This window comes from Tympanuchus pallidicinctus, unplaced genomic scaffold (genome assembly GCF_026119805.1).
Source record: "Tympanuchus pallidicinctus isolate F22 unplaced genomic scaffold, pur_lepc_1.0 scaffold3, whole genome shotgun sequence".
Taxonomy (NCBI): Eukaryota; Metazoa; Chordata; class Aves; order Galliformes; family Phasianidae; genus Tympanuchus; species Tympanuchus pallidicinctus.
Genome location: NW_026294747.1, coordinates 13,727,208 through 13,745,602, shown reverse-complemented (window position 1 = coordinate 13,745,602; position 18,395 = coordinate 13,727,208). Strand labels below are relative to the sequence as shown.

The 18,395-nt window shown below is 40.5% G+C and overlaps 1 protein-coding gene across 1 annotated transcript in view; it reads left to right on the top strand.

The window, feature by feature from the left end:
* Positions 1-18,395, top strand: part of BRSK2 (BR serine/threonine kinase 2) — a 297,047-nt gene that overhangs the window by 226,868 nt on the left and 51,784 nt on the right. The window contains exons 8-12 of the mRNA XM_052696777.1: positions 924-992; positions 4,300-4,446; positions 12,251-12,282; positions 17,124-17,288; positions 17,990-18,087. Coding sequence (XP_052552737.1) covers positions 924-992; positions 4,300-4,446; positions 12,251-12,282; positions 17,124-17,288; positions 17,990-18,087 — 511 coding nt within the window. The remainder of the gene's footprint in view (positions 1-923; positions 993-4,299; positions 4,447-12,250; positions 12,283-17,123; positions 17,289-17,989; positions 18,088-18,395) is intronic.

Sequence of the window (18,395 nt, the reverse complement as noted above, 5' to 3'; positions counted from 1 at the left end):
GATTGTTTGGGTTGGAAGGGATCTTAAAGATCATCAGTTTCCAACTCCCTTGCCATGGACAGTGACATTCCCACTAGACCAGGTTGCTGAAACTCTATCCAACCTGACTTTGAACACTTATAGGGAGGGGGCATCCACATCTTCTCTGAGTAATCTGTTCCACTGACTCACCACCCTTAAAATAAGAAGAATTCTTCCTTATATCTAAGATAAATATACCATTATCCCTTGTTTTATAAAACTCCCTGGAAAAGTTGCTCTTCAGCTTTCCTGTGAACTCCCTTTTGGTACTGAAAGGCTGCAGTGAGGCCTCACCTCCAGGTTGAAGAACTCTCTCAGCCTGTCTTTGTAGAGAGGTGCTCCAGCCCTCTGTTCATCCTTCTGGCCTCCTCTGGACCCACTCTAACAGATCTGTGTCCTCCTTAGGTTGGGGACCTGAGAGCTGAATGCAAATGGGGTCTTACAAGAGGAGCATATCACCCTTTTGAAGCATATCACTAATGTAGAGCCAAACATGCATACAAAAGACACTGTCCAGCCCATACGATGAGTTCACAAATAATGTGACTGATGACAAGCTCCCTGAAGAGCTAGGAAGGAGAAAAGCAAATTCTTGATGCCCTTAGTACACCTCTGCCTCTGTTTCAGGATCAGTACTAAAAAATTTCCAGTCCTCAGCCATTCCTGCTGTTTCCTTCTTCTGACCCTGTTCTCATGGAACCTAGATAACTGTAAACTGCTGTTCATAAAAAAAAAAAATTAATGTGCTGCATCTTGGCCTCCTGGTTGGAAAGGCCACCTTGGGAAGCAGGTGGCAGAATCAAAATGTGTGGTTACCCATTCTCCCCACTCTTGTTCTTCGAGAATAATGAATTCATTTACCAGTGAGCACATTTTTGAGTCTCTGTGTCATTGCTGCACAGGGAGAAAAGTATGATGGAAGGAAAGCAGACGTCTGGAGCTGTGGAGTCATCTTATTTGCGTTGCTAGTGGTGAGTCATCTTCCTCGCTCTATTCTTATAAAAAAAAAAAAAAGAAATATTCACCAATGCTGCTGGATTTAATGGTGATTCTACTGACATCATGTACAGATAGGGTTTTTTTTTCGTTCTCCTATTTTTGTATCTCTCAACTGCATCCTTTCCTCTTAGTCCTGCATCAGTCCCAGAGGAAAAGCATGAAGAATATTTCACTGCTGCTTTGAAATGCGGCTGTCCTGCACATGAGAACTAAGACAAGTGTCAAAGAGTTGCTTCCATAAATATCATTTGCTGTGTTGTAGTGCTGCAGCACTTTGAAGAGCCCCATTTGAAGCACACTGAATTTTTTGATCCAAACGGGTGTGCCACTCCAAGACACAGAAATTGTTGCCCTTCACAGGATTAAACATGGCAGGTTTCTGCAAGTGTTTGGTTTTTTTCTGCTGTATGTATATGTACATTTCATTAGGTATATGCATACGTTAACCGCAGTCTTTTATCAAGAGAAGATTTGAGTGCAACAATTTTGTTTCATGCAAGTATTGGGCTATATTTTAATTTAGTTCACTAGAGAACATAAAACTGAGCCAACAGTATGAAGTATAAATTACTTTCCATCTGGCTCACTTGGAGTACTTTTCTTAGTATTCAAAATGCGGTATCTTGTAACTTATCCTTCTTTTGATCAAAGTTTCAATTCTCTGTGGAATTTATTCTGATTTACAGTATAATGTAGCGTTCCCAAATATACAATAATCGGATGTCCAGCTCAAAGCGAATAGGTTTGGCATTTGTTATTAATTCCCATGGTACAGTGTAGGAAAACACAGATATATGCTTATATAAGCATGATGTTACTATGCGCAGAATTAATGGCTTATATGAGAACAGATTTAATGCACGTTAAGTATTTTATATTTGTAATAGTTTAAGTGATGGTCTACAATTTTAAAAACAAGAAGCCTGAAGCTAAGTATTGATGTCCTTTTATTAGTATTTTCAGTTACTAATTCTTCACTTAAATGTTTATTTTGATAGAAGCACTTGTTCACTGAGACTAAAACTCAGTTGGAGTTAGATTCTGTTCATAATTTTGGCTTGAAGTACTTCTTATACTTATTGTAAAGTATATTTTTTTCCAAAAAATTCACTGATAATTTTTTTAGCGGTTAGAATTCATGTATCTTGTAATATTCTGAGCATGATGCTTTAATTCTCCTTAACCAGTTTTATTATTTTTAGTTATTATAGTTTATTGACAATTTAAAATTTTAGATATTTTTTTATCTCGATGCTGCACGGGAAGAGTTTTACCCATCTCACCAAGTATCACCTGGAATATCTTGCTCCTAACCAACTATTTGCACAGGTGATAAAGTAGCTATAAAATGAGTTCCTGCTGTGACATCTTGAGTTTGTAAGAAAAGGCAAGAGAGGTTGGCAAGGTGATTGGGAAGTGTAGGTGCGGACTCTTGTTTGAAGATGGTTTCTGTGTCAAGATTTGGTGTCCCTCTGTTGCTGGGAAGCATCTTTGTCTGTTTCTACATATATACACAAGCCTGCAAAATGACTGAAATGAGTCTATTATTGACAGAGAGTGCAGAGCTGTCCAGTTAATTATGCCAGGAAAAACTGCAAAAATTCTCAAGCTCTAATAACAGGTGGTGGTAATAAAAGATCTGTAGTTGTTACCTTCAGGAAATCCACAAAGCAGCCTTGCTGACTTCATTGTGGATTAAATTGTGTTAGCCAAAGTACTGAACTATCAGAATTGATTTTCCCGTAAGTCTGGGACTGTAAGGAAAAAAGTAGGTAACTCAAGAGGTTGGTTGTGAAAGACAGGGAGGCTCTTTCTTCATGGCTGCTTGAATGAACAACAGTAAATAGCATCCAGTAGTTGTTGCCATCAGGTAGATTTTCCAAGGCTTCTGTAAATTAAGCTGTTGGTCTCAGCAAACTGTGGACACAAGAATCACACAAGAATCACAAGAATCACAAGGTTGGAAACGACCTATAAGATCATCCAGTCCAACCGTCTCCTCATCACCGTTGCCACCACAAGCACTAAACCACATCATGCAGCACGTCATCCAGACGCCTCTTGAACACTGCCAGGGACGGTGACTCCACCACCTCCCTGGGCAGCCATTCCAGTGCCTGACCACTCTCTGAGAGAAGAAGTTCTTCCTTATGTCCAACCTGAACCTCCTCTGATATAACTTGCGGCCATTGCCCCGTGTCCTGCTCGTTGCCTGGGAGAAGAGGCCAGATCCCTCTTCACCACAGCCTCCCTTCAGGAGGTTGTACAGTGCAATGAGGTCTCCTCTGAGCCTCCTCAGGCCTGCTTATACAGATGCAGTACTCACTGTAGTAAGAACAGTGCCAGCACTAACAACTGAAAGCTTCATTATCACGGCAGCTGACAGCTTGCAACTTCCCACAACCTCTCCTGGAAGCCAAGGAAGCTCAGCACGTAGTGAAAGAGTGAAGTGAGAATATCATGGAAGGTGCATACTTGCTATAAAAGTGGAGTTATCCTAAAGATTTCTACTCTCTTCCTTTTTGTCTTTGCAGCAAGGATAGGCTTTTTGCTGCTTTTTGTGGCCAGCTGATGATCTATTCAAAATGAAATTTGATCTTAAAAAAGCTCAGGCTATTCACTTAAGTGAGCTGCAGTAGGGAAGCAGTAGGAACTGATGACCTGACTGCAGCATGGGAACTGGATGGAGTATGTTAACCAGGCAGAACGTCTGCTGCTTCCAGAGGGCTGATGTTGGTTAGGGCTTTTTTCAGCTGTGTCATTCCACTGCTCCATCAGAAAGAGGATATTCTTTACTGAAAGTCACTCAAATGCTGTTCACCTCTTTTCCAATGTCTGCAATAAATGTGTCTCAGGAAGATTAAAAGTAAGGAAAGGATAAACATTGCTGCAGTGAAAGTATGCCCAGGAGGAACACCAGCAGATCAAAAGCTTGAGCTGAATTTAACTGAATACATGCATCTTTGCTGAATTTGCCTGGAAAGGCAATTTCATATTATGTATTATGCTTTATACTGGTAGTCATTTTCTAATTAAAGCTTTAATAAAAAAACCTGTATATCCTCTGCTTTTTCCTTATGTTGGAGAAAATACAGCAGCACTAAGAAATTATTTATTTTCAGTGGATGAAAAGATTGTTTCACTTATTATAATACTTAATTACGAGCTGACGTTCTCTTTTCCTTTCTCTCATTGTGTTTATCCTGGTTTTCTCCTTTTGCTCTCTCCAACTCCCTTTCCCTGCTCTCTCCCATCCACGAATCCGTCACATCCCCACAGGGTGCCCTGCCATTCGATGACGACAACTTGCGGCAGCTGTTGGAGAAGGTGAAACGTGGAGTGTTCCACATGCCACACTTTATCCCTCCGGACTGTCAGAACCTCTTGCGGGGGATGATTGAAGTGGATGCCTCGAAACGTCTCACGGTAAGGAAGCATTTGCTGTAAGTCACGTGCTCAAGGCTTTGTTTGTCACCTCATTGCAGTTACAGTTGACTAACTAAGGTAACTTGGTTTACTGCCATTTCTGTGCATTTCCTCCTGAGCAAAATATGAGTGAAGTTGGTGGAGGTTTGGAAAGAGGTTACTCACCTTCCCTTTAAAATGATGGGTCCAGATTGCCTTTATGATGCTTCTCTATCTTCGTAATTCTTCCTCATGTGCTGCAGTGGGTATTTAGAATGACTCCTTCATAATCTGATCACAGTGCTACTGACCCATTAGCACATTTTGGAATCTGCCTGGGCAGTCTGGCTCTCCTGGTGGCTGTGCCAGTTTATCAGGGACGTGATGTAATTGCTTGAAGGTCAAACACAGTACGCTCCTTTTTCATTTCTGACCAAAGTGTGACTTCTCACTTCAAGCCACACAGCTGCATTGTATTCTGCCCTATGTGTGCTCTGCATTATCTTCTAGCAGCCTTCAGAGCAGGTGCCTTGTAGTCTGCTGTTTCATGTTGTGCCCTGTGGTCCTGAGCATGATTAGGCCTGCAGTGCTGAGCTCCAGGCATTCAGCACTGCATCTTTGTAGCTAGGATATAGCCCATCACTATGACAGAGAGCCTGCATGGATGAGCACTGTGTAGTGATTGTATCCTTCATTAATGCTGTGTTAATGTTTGAGGGAATTAAAAAAAATTAGCAGTTAAAATCATTTTGGAAAGCAAGCTTGCCTGCTTGTCCCTGGAAGCTTCAGCCTTTATGGGTACATTGCCCTTGTAAATCCTATTGTCAGGCTCTGCTGATGATTTTATACAGATCTACTAAGCTCACAGATTCTGAGTGGGAGTATGTATAAAGAAATGTAAATTTAAAACTCCTCCTGGTTCTTCAGTCTGCTAAAATATTTATAAATAAACTTGCAGATCAGTGCTTGGCCTCTCTGTTGAGATTGCTAACAACAGCATCAGTCTTCACCAGCTGTGATGGTGCTTTTGGGATGCAGACACCTGTCTGCTAAAAAGTGAACTTAAACTCCCTTCACAGCTCTCTTTACAGTACTACCTGACAGCTGCAGCCAGGTTTTTATTTTGTTCATTACAAAACGAGGTCATATTCTGTTTGGAGATGTAGGTGAGAAGTTCTTCGTGGTATTACTGGTATCCTTACCTTTGCAAACCTAGTAGCTGTGACATTGCAGTGAAGGAATAGCACTAATATAAAACCAGGTATATATATGAAGCACTTTAAAAGCCCTTTTTCATTAGATTTTTAACAAAAGAATGAAAATGATTATTTTTTCCAAGTATTTTCGTGGACAGAATGCTGCAGAGGCAAGGGCTGTGTCCTAAGACCGGAGAGCTGTTCTCTATGACCAAGTCACTAAACCAGTCTCTGAATGTTTCTTTTCCATAATGTAAATTTAACAGTATGCTTTACCTCACAAACTAGATGGAACAAAACAGTAAGGCAACAGAGGGGCCACAGAGGGGCCACAGTGGGTGGATAGATTAGACCTTGAATGATGAGTGTGCTACCTTTTGCCTCCCAGATAAATAGACTACTGCTTTTGCTCAGGAAACCAGCACAATACAGAACAGATGAAATGTTCTTATTTTTCTCTCAAAGATCTTAGTGCAGATGGCTTGAGTATGCCAATGAGCACAGATCATCAGACATCAGATCTTCTTCAAAATGTTAGGATTTAATTTTGCCAGAGAACACTCTAATTTCTTAACTTTGCCTGAAGATTTAAAATTGTGTGGTACAGCAGAGACTGTACACGCACAAGAGTGAAAAACATTAAGGTAAATCAAGGTCCCATAGTGATCCCCCCATTTTCTTGATCAGAAAGAAGCTCTTATTTCCTTAGGGAATTGTTATTGACAAGTACTGTGACTAAGAATTTGAAGTAAAATGCATGTAAGAGCTGAGAGCTGAGAGGAAAAAGAATAGGTCTTTGTTACTAGCTGCAATCTTATTTTCATTATTGTAGGGTCTCTTGGTTTGCTGTCCCTGCTGCTGTCACACTTCCCTTTCTATGCTGTTAGTGTTGTGGGTACTTAAAGCGCCAGGCAGAATGGAGCTCTTTGTTTACTGCACAGGATCTAGGAATATGTAATTCATTTCAAGGAGAGGTCTGAGTTTTATTTTAGCTGTGTCCTGCAAATAAAAGAGGATATAAGCATGGGCTTATTTGGAAGCCTGTATTCCTAGAAAATGTCTTACTTGAATCAATTTGATATTTATATAAAAAATGTGAGCAAAATTGTGGCTTGGGTACAATAAGGGCCAATGTACTGATCATTTGTTCAGTATCTTACTGCTGAATTCCACAGAAAAATATAGTGATTATAGGGTCACTAGGATTTTTTCTTCTATTTTTCACTTCTCTATCTATTTTTCACTTCTCTACTCTGCTTTGTTTCTTTTTTTCATGTGTATCTTTTTTCCTTTTCATCCAACTGCATTTCCCCAATGCAGTAATTGCCATTTCACAGTACACCCACACCTTCCCCAGTCCATCTGTTAAAATGATCAACAAAAACAGATCTAACTTTCATGTTCAACTGTCATTGTTAGGCTTCGGTGTTAGAGCTTGAGACAATTATTGGAGGAGAGGGCACTCAGAAGTATTGTTGCTGGCCCTTTCCTGCCTTAGGAAGTTGGCATTATGTTTTGTTATATATGAGTCATTTATAGAAAGAGGAATTCATTATGTCTTAGTGGAATAAGGTTCACACTCACTGTGTATTCTGTGGTCTGAAGGATGGATAGTCAGATGTGCCTGAGTGCTACCCTTTACTAGGCTTGTTCAGCTAAGCATGCTTTAGGTAAAAGAATCCGTATTTTTCTTTCAGTAGAAGGAGCCCCTGACTGCTGGGTGTGGTATTTCTGACTGCCCATGCTCAGTAAAGCTTAAATCAAACAGGCAGTACTGCAAAGGAGGAATGCTCAGACGGTGGGAATTGGAGTGAGTTTCCCTGAATAGCACAGCCTAAAAAAACTTGACTTAGTCTACCTACATGATGTCTGAGAGAGAATGTACTAGTCATCCACGTATGCACTGGAGGTAATTATCAGGGAGAAAAGGAAGGAAGATACTAGCACAAAAGCAAATGTATGTCAAGTAGTTTCATGTCAAAACATGAAACTAGCCTGGAAATGAGAAGAAGCATTCTAGCCCTGTCAATGGGATATGGGGACAGCTTTCTATCAGAAGTAGTGTCTGGAGGGAAAAGTGAACTACTTTTAGCTTTTGTAAGGCTTATGGAAGACAGTGTGAGCTCTTGGTGCTTGCAGTACTGCAGGATATGATTCCTTTCAATTATGTGTACTTCGAAAAGTGAATGTGTTTTCCTTTGAGGTTTCCAATGACTCAGCATCTCTGCAGTGGAGAATTACAGTTCCTGTGGTGGAATCCATTTGCATTGTCTGACGCTTTCTTCCACAGAAACAGAAAGGCAAAGAGGAGAAGGAAGGAGCTTTGGTCCACTTTCCTGTTAAAGAAGAGTGAGCGTTGTCAAGAGTGTTGTACGACAAGTAGGGTCAGGGCAGATCAGTTATTGCACTGATCTATGGAAACTATTCCAAACTATGGGTTGTGATAAAGCTGTTATTGTTCCCAGTGCTGACATTTTACTTGAGAATAAAATGACTTGTGTTGGATGTCCACATACATGTTAATGCTGAAATATTAGCCAAGTTAAATTACCCAAATTTTCAGTCTCCTCTCGGCTGTTCTTTTTTTATTTTTTTTTTTTTCCTGGAGTCTCATGTATGCTATAATGATATTATCTTTAATGCTTCTCAATTTCTAAAGCACGATAGAAAAAACGATGGAGGGAAAAATGATCCTGATTCCTTCTTTTTTTCTAGCTCTTTTGGTAAGATGCCTATCACATCATTCAAACTGTTTTACTTCACCACCTGTGGAGTGGAGGCAGTTGTCCAGTTGATGTACACAGGCAGTAAGCTTTTGGTTACCACAGGCCTATTCTTACAGTGTGCACTTAGCACAGCAGTACCTTGCCCTTATTGAGGTCCCTGGAGGCTTCTATAGTATGACTGCTGCTACTGATGGAAGTGATGGTTCTCCTGCTGTTGGTGCTATCAGCTTGAATGCTTTGGTCAGGAAAAGCCTGTATCTTGACATTATATAGCTTAAAGTCTGAGCTTAAAGCTCAGACTAGAGAATCTTCTAACTGAAGAAGAATTATCTGAGATGTAGATTGAGTTAGTGCATGGATGGGTTTGAAACTGTTTGTTTTCTGGATGGGGAGGTTTGAAACCTGACATGAGTTCAAGCTTAGAAGCTCTCATCCTTTGGACTTTTAGAAAGTTTTTCTGCAGGTAAGAATGTTTCAGCTTGGCAACCAGTCTGCTAAGATCAGTACTGAGGATGTAGACGGCACTGTCTTGTTTTCCATCTGCCTGTCTGTCTCCATCTGTTGTTCCCTCTCAGTATTTAGACGTAAGCTCCTTGGGGGAGGAGACCTCCTTTTCTGATGAGCATGTACAGTTTTTCATCAAACTAGATTTAAGAATATGGGTCCTCAATGCTGCTTCAGTAATCAAGGTTAATATGTATAGGAAGTTCTTTTGTGTAAAACCATTATAAAGGAGTTTCCCAACTCCTTCCATCTCAGCATTTTAGCTTGCAGAATCTCTCCTCTGACTGTGCATGTGCAATGGAGCTAAACATGTTTTGTTGTTTCAGAGATGACATCATGAGGCAATTGCCTGCGGTGGCTAGGGGATGTTAGGAAGCAGCATTTTAACAACTTCCATAAAATGGCACTAATTTTGGCAAACTCATGTACAAACAGCAAGCAGAACACTCTGGGCTGTTAAATGCCTTTGTCACTTATATGCATTTAAACACTGTGTTTAAATGAAGGCAGGAGGAGTAAGATTAGCTCCCACTGTGTATCTCCCTCCCCTGCATTGCATAGTAAAAAGCATACAGACTTCTCCTTGTCAAAACCAATCGCCCTCCTGTAACCCTCCTGTCACTTTAATGCAGATGAAAAGCAACAAAGCATTAATTAATTACCTTTAAAAAAGCGGTGAAGATGTTGGCAGCAGCAAGTACGCACTTGTAATAACATTTCAATGCAATTACATTTGAATCAGAATAGAAATTGGTTTTGTGGAGTACCATTCATATCTGGGGTATCCCTGAGTACTTCACAGCAATGATTTTGATGTGGATGGAACTGCAGATTTGTAGGTAAACAGCAGCCATTGTGTTCTCACATGAGAGCTCTCAGACACCTTCAAATAAACGTATATCAAAGTGCTAGGGGGATTCTCTTTTAGAAAATTGCTGTGGGATCATTAGCTCAGAGGAGTTTGATCAGCAAGAATGAGCAGAAGGGATTTCTCTGTGACATCTCCTCTGAAGGAGCCCAGGGGGTCTGTGACTAACACAGGAACTGGTGGCTCTTCTTTTTCCCTCTCTGACTTACAGAATGAAGTGCTGTTTTTCTGCATATTGCAGTCAAAAAGAAAAATGTGACCCACAGAGACAGAAAATGCAGCAGAAGAAGCAAGCATGAAAGAGACTTGGACATCGCTTAGCTGTATCATCTGCATCTTGTCTGAAATCATTAACATCTCTAACCCTCCATGTGGTGTATAGGAAATAAGGAGCAGAGATGCATCTCTGTCTCTTTTCAGTGGTATCCAGTGCCAGGACAAGAGACAGGGGACACAAACTGACACACAGGAGGTTCTCTCTGACTGTCAGGCAGCACTTCTGTGCTGCATCAGTGCTGGAGCACTGGCACAGATTTCCCAGGGAGGCTGTGAGGGTGGGTCCTCCTGGGACGCTGTCTGGGCAGCCGGCTCTGCGCATTTCTGCTGGAGCAGGGGCTGGGACAGAGGGACCCAGAGGGCCTGGGATTCTGTGATCTTACAGAGTGGTTCTACAAAGCAAAAGAGGCTCACTCCTTAACAGATTCTTGCTGTAGTAAGCACCTGATAACTAACCGTTTTACAATCCTACCCTGTGAAAGGCATACAGAATAGGCTCTTCTCATTTGTTCGTGCCTCAGCTTGCAAAGGCCAAGAGGAAGAAGAGTGCATCGCTAGGTTGACAGGAGAACATACATAGATAGATATGGACGTTATCTTCTTGAATTAAGCCACTTAGGGGAAATGCCAGTGTGTCTTGAATACTCTGCCCTTCTTTTAATAGTGCAGCGGTGAAAGGACTTATTAATAGAGGAGACTGTGATGAAAGGAATTCCTTTGTCAGAGGCCTGCAGTCTGGGGTTCTGTTGTATACTGCAACACCGGAATGAACAGTAATAAGAAAAAAGACAGATGTGGCCCCATGTTCTCTTCTAGTTCAACTACCAGAGTTCCAATGTCTGGAAACCACATGATGTCAGGAGACACAGGTCTCACCTTCTGTCAAGCTTTCCTAGTTTGTATTCCCTTGTTTCTTTGTTTCTGATATGAGCCCTGTCTCACTTAAAAAATGATCTAATATAAAGCAGAAATGAGATCTTCTGGGTCTCCCAGGCAAGGAGCTGTTGTTCCATAGTGCAGAGGCCTCTGATTCCTGCCTCTCTGCAGTGAACACTTACTTTCTATCAGTGAAATTTTGTTGTGTGTCTACTCCTCTATTGTGGTGTTTGTTTTTTTCTTCCCCTTTTGCTCCCCAATTCTTATTATTCTGGAATTGAAGTGGAAAGTAATAGCAGGACAGCTGTCTCCGTTCTTTCGGACCGGTTTAATGGGCCAGTGGTTTCATCTTATAGCTTGAATTTCCTTCCAGCTCTCCACTGCCTCTCGCTCACATGTTGCACAAACAGAAGCCTGTTAGCAGTGAGTGTGCACATTGCTCTGCGTGTACAAAGGTTTTTCATAAAGGGAAAGCAAGAAATATCGTCCTCACAATGAATAATTTCTGGCTATTGATAAAAATTGCTTTTCTGTTGCGACAGTGCTTCAGAGAATAACTAGGTTGGGAAGATTCTGCTGTTCTGCTGTAATCTGAACAGTCTGGGATTTCGGAAAAAGCTGTTGCTTTTTTTTCCCCTTGTCTTTGTGAAATATGTGGTCATCGTGTAGCACGTTTGTTGGCATCTGGTTTTCATAGATGGACAAAGCCACTGCTTTGGTCAGTCCTTCATTACATAATAAAATGCTTGTATGTGAAGCAGAAAAGAGGGAAGCAAAAGAAATTTGAACCTAAACTCAAGGTGTTGGAACTATAAACAGTATTTTTCGACATTAAACCTTATTCCAATGGGTCTTTAGGTTTTTAATGGTAATTGTGAAGCCTAGCAAGCACAGTCTTGGCAGAACATGTCACAGGTACACACTTTGTTTTGTTCATGCATGCTACCTACTTCAGTTTTTATTTCCTTCTCTTGCTCTTTCCAAAACAAAGCTAGGAAAGAGCTTTTAGTGTAAACAGTCAGGCATTATGCACATATAGGAGGGTGCAGTTTATTATCTTCAATTGGATTGTAGAATGGAAGGAAGTAGGAAGGGAAAACAAACAGTCAAAGCACTTACCTATGAAGCGTTGTACTTATGTATTTTCCTGGGATTTGCTCCTGCCTTGTTCCCTTTTCCAGAGTTACAGCCTCATGTACACTGGGTGGGGTGAGGATGAGCGTGGTCTTCATGCAGTGAGAAGTTCCTCTCATCTGCATAGGTCCAGGTCTGGAGTGGTAAACTTGGTCCTTACTAGAGACAAGTCTTGAGTGGGGATGTCTTATGGAGTTTCCTCTTACGTTTTGCAGAGCTAATTTCTTGTTTTCTTTTCTTTGCAGCTAGAACATATTCAGAAACACATATGGTATATGTAAGTAACATTTTAAATTCACTTTTGCATGCAATCAGTATTGATCATGTTATGAAAGCTGGAATGCCAGGGATGATTGAAGAGAGAACAATAGATTTTGAGAGCAGATTTCACACAAGTGGAGAAAGAGGAAGAGAGCAGGAAGAATGTGGTTTTTTACCCTTTGCTACTAGTATGTTTTCATCTCTGTAGCTTCACGCTAGTAATTTTGCTTACAGTGACTACCAATTGTCTGAAATAAGTTGTTCAGTCCAGCAGCTTGCTGTTTTAAAAATATACCTAAAAGTGACTGTGTTTTTTTTAAAAAATAGCAGTCGTATTTGGTTTGCTCTTCAAGTGATACAGAGAATCCCTTGTAATACCATCTTGACAAGAAAGCTTTCGCTTGTTCCTTCTTGGCATCTTGGTTTTTCTCTGAATTAGAAACAAAAATGATTATATTGATAAATAAGCACCTATGAACAAGAGACTTTCTGTCTCAAAATCCCTGCTCCTTCTTCACAGCAAGCTAAGAGGCTGCTTGTGACCTTGTAACCTGTTGATGTGAGACTAGCTCTGTGACTTGATTAAAAGCAGCAGTCTTGACAGTGAAGCAGGAGGTCTGTGAGAAAAGAATGCACCTGTCGAGTGGTTTGGGCATAAGGAAGATTGATGGCTTTTAGAAGTGACCTTGCACTCCTGTGTATCCCTTACAGCATTTCAACAAACCTAAGTAAATAGCATTTTTTGTTTATACTCATGATAAGTTCATTAACCTGAGGATGTAAGGAAATGATACTTCAATACACGCTTCTGGGTGTCAGCATGCCTACACTTTCCCTGGGTGGGTGATAAGGAAAGTCCTACCTTCATAATCCTCCTCTCGCTGCTCTTGGGAAATATTTGAGGATGATATGAACTGATATTTAAGCCTGTCACTGGGAAAAAGAAACACCTTTGTTTTGATTTGTTTTGTTTTCTCTAAATCTATCTTATGGGCAGTGTTCAATTGCTGGCTTCACTGACTTCAATAGGACCCAAGGGCATTCAGCAGTTTGTAGAATACCATGTTTTCTTCTTAGTTCACCTGAAATGGTTATAGCACTCTGCCTGTGGCTTTTTCACATTCTCTACAGTTCCCAAGTAACATGGCACCTTCCAAAACCAGAGAAGGACTTGAGTCTTGTTTGCTGCAAGTTTTCTTTTGTTTGTTTGTGTAGTTCTCATGGATAAGTGCAGGAGAAATGGAGGGGATCTCTCTAATTGTAAGTCTGAATTAGCTCTCCTGTAAAGTCTGACAAGAAATTTCAGAAGTAAAATCTGTTTATACCAGGCTAGGCAGTTGGTCCCCTTTGTTTCTTCATGGAGTAAAATCAGCTGACTTCAGTTTCTCTGTGTCTTGATTGAAAGTGGAATAGAATCATAGAATCATGGAATCACAATAGGAAATAAAATTAAATATAATTGATTACTTTTATTATTGCTCTAACCATCCTTGAGATTTTTACATGCAGGTTTTCACCAATCAGAATATAGTATTTTCAGGCTCACATGCACAATTAGGCAGATATTTTTTGTTGTAGACATAAACATTTTCATGTGTTCCTTGATGAATCTAATACTGTTCTTATAAGTATAAACTGGGTTTTGCAAAAGCTAGTTCTCCCTGCACTCCCAGTACAGTCAGTGAAGAGAGAGAAAGGCTCCTTCAGAAGAGTGTTCAGATTGCCTAAAGCAGAGTTTCTGCTCAAAATAGCTTTTTAAATTAGTCTCTCTCCTTCTCTCTCTACTGGCCATGGATTGACCTAAGGAAGTTAACCTTCTTTGGCTAAATTTAGTCTGTGAATAACCCTAGAACCTTCAAAACTCCACTACTTTCATCTGATGATGTTTCACAGCCTCTTTGCATTCATTTTGCCTGGAAGTATTGATGCTGGCAGAGAAGGAGTGGTTACAAGTGTTTGTCGCTGTGGCTGTTTTGCTCGTATCTTTCATTTTTTCTTTATTTCATTTATAACTACTGTCCTATGTAAAGTCTTTACCCTTGTATATAAGCTACAGACCTGGAGGTTGTACTCAGAACATGATAAGTCATAATATTTGATTCTTCAAATAAATATTCAGGATTTTGTGAAACTGTGGAAAAAATTAATTGCAGTCTCAGCAGACAGAAAGGTCTTGAAAGTTGAAGTAATGATTCACAAGCCTAAAAAAAAAAGGAGAAACCAAAGAGAAACCTTTCATCACCAACCTCCACTTCTTATTCTTTCATCCAAATTAATTCAGTGAAGCTTTTAAACCATTTTTTAATTGAAATCATTTATTTTTACCTCAATTGCAGGTTATCATAAATCAGTGAAAAAACAGCAGCTGTTTTCACTTCTTTTCTTTAAATAAAACAAGAAGGCAAATAAATTAGCTGTTACAGTAAATACATACTTCTGTAGCACTGACTTATTGCCCTAATTGTGAAGATACCAAATTTACAGAAATCAGAAGAACAATGCTACCAGTGCTGCTTTCCTTTGCTTTAGTGTAAATGTGCATTTCAATGAGATTCGTGAGAGAATTTCATGGACAGACTGAAAAAGTCTGCCCTGTTCTGGAATCACATCCATTGTATGCACCATTCCTCACAAAGAGGCAGGGTTCTAAAGCAGCAATTACATTCATGCAAGACTTTAAAAAATATACGTGATTTGCAGTATTCATCGGTTGACATTGTTTGATGTCTATGTGGGTTGAAATGCAACAAATTTGTCACTCTGAACCAGACTGAGAATGGAACAGGCAATACAGGCATGCCAATCACAGCACAGACCTGGTGATTTTCATTTCCTGAAGCTCTGAATGCATTGCCAAATGACGAGGCACCTCTTTGCAGATTTTTCTTGTCCCTGATGAGTAGGTGTGAATATTCCTGCCTATGTCTGAGGCTGACCAGGTGCTGGGCATAAGGAAAAGCCACTTTTCATTGCACAGAAGATAATGGGTTGTTCTCTCCAGAAATAGCACCCAAGCTGATGGATATAAAAGATGATTGCAGGTGATACTTGCTAAAGACTCAGACAACTAGTAGGAAACCTGGATTTTCTGTGAATTTTCAAAAGCTGTGATTTCTTTTTAATATCTCAAATTACCTCAAAGACCTCTGCTTTTAATGTAATAAATGACTAATGAAGTCAGTTCCTTCTAAAAATGATTTCCATACCATTAGAAAACAAAAGCACTCAGCTGCTGTCCAAAGGTATGTCCTGCAAGCATTTATCTTAATGACAAGGTTCATCACTGGCTTTAGCTGTGCAAAGCTATGATCTAGTCTTTGCTTTTTCCTGCTGGGAGTTAAATCCTGACACACTCTGAGTAATAACCAGCTGTCAGAGTAGTTACCTCCTGAAGATAGGGCACTCACAGAGTAAGACATTTCTTTGGTTGGACAAGATTTCCCCAATTTAGCTCTTAGATTTAAGGACAATATCATCATTTCTCAAGATGTAGAGACTTCTGTGAGATTTCATGGAGGCATCATAAGCTGTATTTTAGAGGCTGAGACCTTGAGCTTTTACGAATGATATTTCTTTACTTCCTTTCTGACCTACTCAAGAAAAATTAGGGTTACATTTAAATTGGAGCTGCTTTTCTTCTGAAGGTACCTGGAGAGCTTGCTTCTGAGCTTAGACCACTTTAAGCCTTGTGTGTAAGTTCAGAATTTATGCTCGCCTTATTTCTGCCAGTATTAAAAGGAAGTCCTTTGTCCAAACTGCCATCTGATGCAGTTTAGGTATTCCCAATTTCTGTTGTCCACCCTGGGAGCTTGGACCCAACTGTCACATATTCACACCATGTAATAGAAAGGGAGGACCTCACCCAAAGAATATGTAAACCTCAACATCACACAGAACATCACAGCAAACTCAAATATTTAGATGGATAGAGTTGACATAAGTTGCTCCTTGCCCAGCTGAATAAAAGCAGTGGACGGTCGGGGTGCCTGAAATATGTATTATTCAGTCTGTTAGAGATATCCTGACATTTTGATCTGTTTTTATAGCCAGAGCTTTTAATTGCAATGAATAATCAATATTTCCTGACTCTGGTGAATGGAATGAGAGGATTATGAAGGAAGCCTGTGTTAACTACTTTTAGAAGAGTAATATACTCAGTAATATACTCTGCCACTAATGGTGTGTTCCTAGCTTCTCCATTGACCTCAGGCATCACACTTGGGCCAGAATTTTTTTGAAGAGAAACAGACGTTGTCATATTTTGGCATGTAAATAAAAAGCATGATTTTGCCCCAAATCCTTTGAAGTCTGTCAAATGGGAACCTTGATAGTGAGATCTCCTAAGCCACATTGGAAGTTTCCAAGTATGAAATGGCTGCAGTGCTTGTTGTAATCAGAACTGATGAAACGAGGGTTTGTTCACAGCTTGTTCTTTGAAAGGGAATCGTTCAGCTTGCACTTTTCATCCTGATAGCCTGAGGTCTGGCTGATGAGACAGCGTCTCTAAAATCATGTAGTGTTTTATAAATGTTTGGCATTAAGATGCTGAACAGCTGCTTAAATTATGAGGGCACTGGTAAGTGAGGTTCCTACTGCCTTTCTGACTGAATGCAGGCATTTCTCACAAAAAGACCAAAATCCACAAGGTGCTGATCACTCTCAGCCTTCACAGCAGTTTCTCCTGAAGAGAGTGTCTGTCTGGTTGTGAGATCTGGTCTCTCAGTGGGGACTGAACAAGCTATTTCCATCTGTTGCTGCAGGCTGCGTTTCGGAGTACAGGTTCATTTGTAACTCACGTTTCTTTTCTCTTCTTCTTTCCCTACCCTATTTCTCTCTGTTATCTTCTTCTCTCTGCAGAGGGGGTAAGAATGAGCCAGAACCAGAGCAACCAATCCCTCGAAAGGTGCAGATTCGTTCTCTCCCTTCATTGGAGGATATTGATCCAGACGTGTTAGATAGCATGCACTCGTTAGGCTGCTTCCGTGACCGAAATAAACTCTTACAGGACTTGTTGTCAGAAGAGTAAGCACTTGCTCAGACTTAATATCAGTTGGGTCTCCATGTGTTGGGATGCTTGCTGTCCTGGGGAAAGGTGGAGATGGCTTTGATATGTCTGTGGGTACGAGGGACCTGTATCAATGCCTCGCCCTCTGACTGCCCGGTGGCCAGTGAAGTGGGAGAAAGCAAGAAGTCGCTGGGCCTTTCTTAGCACTGTGTGTCAGTGGAGATGTGTTGCTGTCTCTTCTTGTGCTGCCAGATGTGGTCATTTCATGAAAAGGTGGGCCATGCAGTCTGAATGGAGAGGTATCGGTGCTGTTATTTGTGTTGGATATGTCTTTGTTGGCAAATTGTTACTTATTTCAAGCTATGCCTGAGTGTTGGTGTGTTTCCTGGTGTGCTATGAGGGGTATATAGTGGAAAGAGCTCTTAAGGGCTCAGGAGATCTGTCTTCTTATTGCTCTTGGTGTGGACTTTCTGTGGATACATTACCTCATGTGTCCTGTGCCTCTACTCCAGATGTGTAATGGGAGAATTGTATTTCCTTCTCTCTGTTGGAGACAGCAAGGCTCTCAAAAGCTTTGTGAATTGCACATCTAGCTAGCTGATACATGGCTATTTCCAGCTTATTTAGAATAACTGTAACTGCTTGAAAGAAGGGTTTTTTTACATACTTGTTTTTTCTGCTTCAAATGTAAAGATTTTTTCCTTTTTGTTTTTTTCAGAGAAAACCAAGAGAAAATGATTTATTTTCTTCTGCTTGACCGGAAGGAGAGATATCCTAGTCATGAAGATGAGGATCTTCCCCCTAGAAATGAAATAGGTACCAAAGAAATGATCTCTGTCACTATGAACCCATCTCAACTAGTACTTCTTTGCCCTTTTTCTTCTCATATCCTCAAACCTGAAACGGTTTACACCATTGGTGAGAATATGTGGCCAAAGGGGGGGCAGATGCATTTTGTGATTAAACTCAAAGGCTTTGTTTTTCATGACATATCCATCTCAGCACAGAAACATCCGTGTTGGTCTTGAGCCAGAAGTCTTAAAAAATTTAATGCAGACCCACAAGCTGCCTTTATACAACCTTTATGAAATTAGAGGAGGTTTAGGAGCAATGTAGTCTAGTGG